We start from the raw sequence: 3,028 nt of genomic DNA on the forward strand, positions 1-3,028 counted from the left end.
ACACACACACACACACACAGACACTGAACACACACACACACACACACGCACACACACTCTGCTGTAGAGATCTCCCCGTGTGTGACTTCAGTTTCAGGTGAGTCTTATTTTCGACCTGCTGCAGGTCTGGAGGGCGAGGCGGCGCCGGTGCTGCAGGTGATGCGTCGGTACATCCGGACGTTTTTCGGCTGCGAGGACTGCGGTCGACACTTCGAGCAGGCGGCGGCCGCCAGCATGGACCGAGTCCAGAACCGAGAGGAGCAGATCCTCTGGCTCTGGAACCAGCACAACGCCGTCAACTACAGACTGGCCGGTAAATACTACTGCTGATATCACTACTGCTACTACTACTATTACTAATGTTACTGCTACTACTACTGCTGCCACTGCTACTGCTACTATTACTAATGTTACTGCTACTAACTAATATTGATACCACTACATCTACTGCTGCTATTACAAAGTAAAAAACAATGCAAATTTTTTTTCTCCATTGATCATCCAAAAAAAATCTATAAAGAAAATTTTGGTTAATTAGACCTTTTCAAACTTTTTATTTTGGAGATTCTTTTAATTTACAATTCTTTATTTACAAACTCCAAAATATTTTCTTTAAAAAGCATCATATTTGAGATGGCCTAAATGGCCAAAATGTTCTTTAATATCTTCTTTTTTCTTTATGTTAACTGTTTACTCCTCCTCCTCCTCCTTCTCTTGCTTATGATCCTCCTCCTCCTCCTCCTCCTCCTCCTTGCTCCCTCTGCTCCTCTTGCTCCTCCAGGCTCCCTGAGTGATGACCCCCTCTTCCCTAAAGCTCCGTGGCCGAGCCCCGCCCTCTGCGCCTCCTGCCACGAGGAGAAAAACGGCGTCCACGTCTGGAACCAAGACAAAGTCCTCCTCTTCCTCAGACAGCACTACGGAGCCTCCAACATTTCCCCAAAATACTCCTTGACTCCCCCTCGACTCCCTGCACCTCCTCCCGATCCTGATCCTGCACAGACCCGCCTGCCTCAGGAGGAACACCGAGGAGGAGAGAGGAGGGAGTCAGAAAAGAAACCCGAGGAGCAGCCGGAGCCTCGACCGGGACAGCCGGCTGTGAGGGGGGAGGAGAAGGAGGAGACGCTGAGTGTGAGGGGAAGAGGAGCAGGAGGGGCAGGAGGAGCAGGAGGAGGAGCAGGAGTGTGGATCCTGGGTCTGGGGTTCAACAGCGTGGACATGAGTCTGTGTGTGGTGCTCTACGTCTGCTCCTGCCTCTTCATCATGCTCCTCTTCTTCTTCTTCAAAGTCCGCTCCAGGAGGTGGAAGCTCCGCTACGCCCGCCTCCACGTTTAACCAGGACCAGTCTGACCTGGACCAGACCGACCTGGACCAGTCAAACCTGGACCAGTCAAACCAGGACTATGTTTGACCTGGACCAGACTGACCTGTACCAGACTGACCTGTACCAGGCTGACCTGGACCAGTCAAACCAGGACCAGTCTGACCTGAACCAGACTGACCTGGACCAGTCTGACCAAGACCAGTCTGACCTGGACTAGTAATACCAGAAACAGACGGACCTTGACCAGTCTGACCAAGACCAGATTAACCAGAACCAGACTGACCTGGGCCAGTTTAACCAGAGCCAGTCTGACCCGGACTAGTCTGTCTGACCTGGACCAGTCTGTCTGACCTGGACCAGTCTGTCTGACCTGGACCAGTTAAACCAGGACCAGTTAAACCAGAACCATTTAACCCAGGACCGGACTGGTCCTGTGGGGGGCCACAGGTGTGTCTCTCTCACCTGTCAGTTAGGGGATCTGATGTATTTATAGAATAAATTTTAAATTGCACCATGTGACCAGGTGACCAGGTGACCAGGTGACCAGGTGACTAGTGACCATGTGACCAGGTGACCAGGTGACTAGTGACCAGGTGACCAGGTGACCATGTGACCATGTGATCAGGTGACCATGTGACCAGGTGTGTGTTCACCTGTGTGTCGTAACGGGATTTAAAGGTGATGATGGGACACCAATGGGACCTAACTGTTTCTGCTGTGTTCACTTTGTGCCAAACGTTGAACGACACACCTGTCCTCTCAGGCCCCGCCCCCGTCTGCACAAACACTGGACTGTGTGTGTGTATTTCTTGTATTTGCTACTTAGTGAGGACCATGCATTTTTAAAACCTACTTTGTCCGGTCCCCACATCTTCAGAGGCCTGTTTTAGGGTTAAGACCAAGTGTTAGTGTTCAGGTGAGATTTAGGTTAAGATCAGAGTTAGAGTGAAGGAAAGGGGGCAAGGGAGTGCATTTTGTCAATTACAGTCCTCACAAAGATGGTATAAGTACAAGAATGAGTGTGTGTGTGTGTGTGTGTGTGTGTGTGTGTGTACTTCTCTATACTGTGAAACTTGGGGCCGTCTTGGTGAATGGATCTCTGTCTGATTGATTTGTAGTACGGTTAATAGGTCAGGTGTGATTTGGCGCCCCCTGTGGTGACTGCTGGCTGCTGAAACATAACAGTTTATATTAGTGAGAAACTGAACGCTGACACTTTTGGATAGAAAGTTTAAAATAGATATATTTTAACTGTTTTTTTTTTTTTTTTTAAGAAAAACAAAACATAAAGACTCATTAGTAGTTGAGAATTTAAAAAACTGATCACAATACATGGGATGATGAATTTTATAATTTTATCTTCAGTATTTTAACAATAACACATTAAAATGATCAGTTAAACCTGCCCCACTGTGTGTATATGGAAAAATGTGACCACCTTCAGCTCTCACTAAATGAGTTTCAGTAAAATCTATAAACACTCACTTGATCTCATGTGACTTAAATGTCTGAGCTACAATGATAATAAGGGAGCCGATATTTAAAAACATTACATATAATTTATAAAATATTGCGTCACAAATTAAACTGTATGTCTGATGTGATTGATTACAGACTGTCCTGCTGTGCTTTAAACTCTGGCTTCATTAACAAGAAAAAACTAACAAGAACTCTGAAACAAGAAACAAAGACTAAAAAGTGTAATTA

General features: G+C 46.7%; 1 protein-coding gene across 1 annotated transcript; it reads left to right on the forward strand.

Annotated features, from left to right (window-relative positions):
* Positions 1-124: 124 nt before the first annotated feature.
* LOC121965437 (sulfhydryl oxidase 2-like) lies at positions 125-1,866 on the forward strand (the record flags this gene model as incomplete). Its single annotated transcript, XM_042515580.1, has 2 exons — positions 125-313; positions 782-1,866. Coding segments are annotated over 2 exons (740 nt in total), but the record flags the coding sequence as incomplete, so codon positions are not given.
* Positions 1,867-3,028: the final 1,162 nt, after the last annotated feature.

This window comes from Plectropomus leopardus, unplaced genomic scaffold (assembly GCF_008729295.1).
Source record: "Plectropomus leopardus isolate mb unplaced genomic scaffold, YSFRI_Pleo_2.0 unplaced_scaffold20005, whole genome shotgun sequence".
Taxonomy (NCBI): Eukaryota; Metazoa; Chordata; class Actinopteri; order Perciformes; family Serranidae; genus Plectropomus; species Plectropomus leopardus.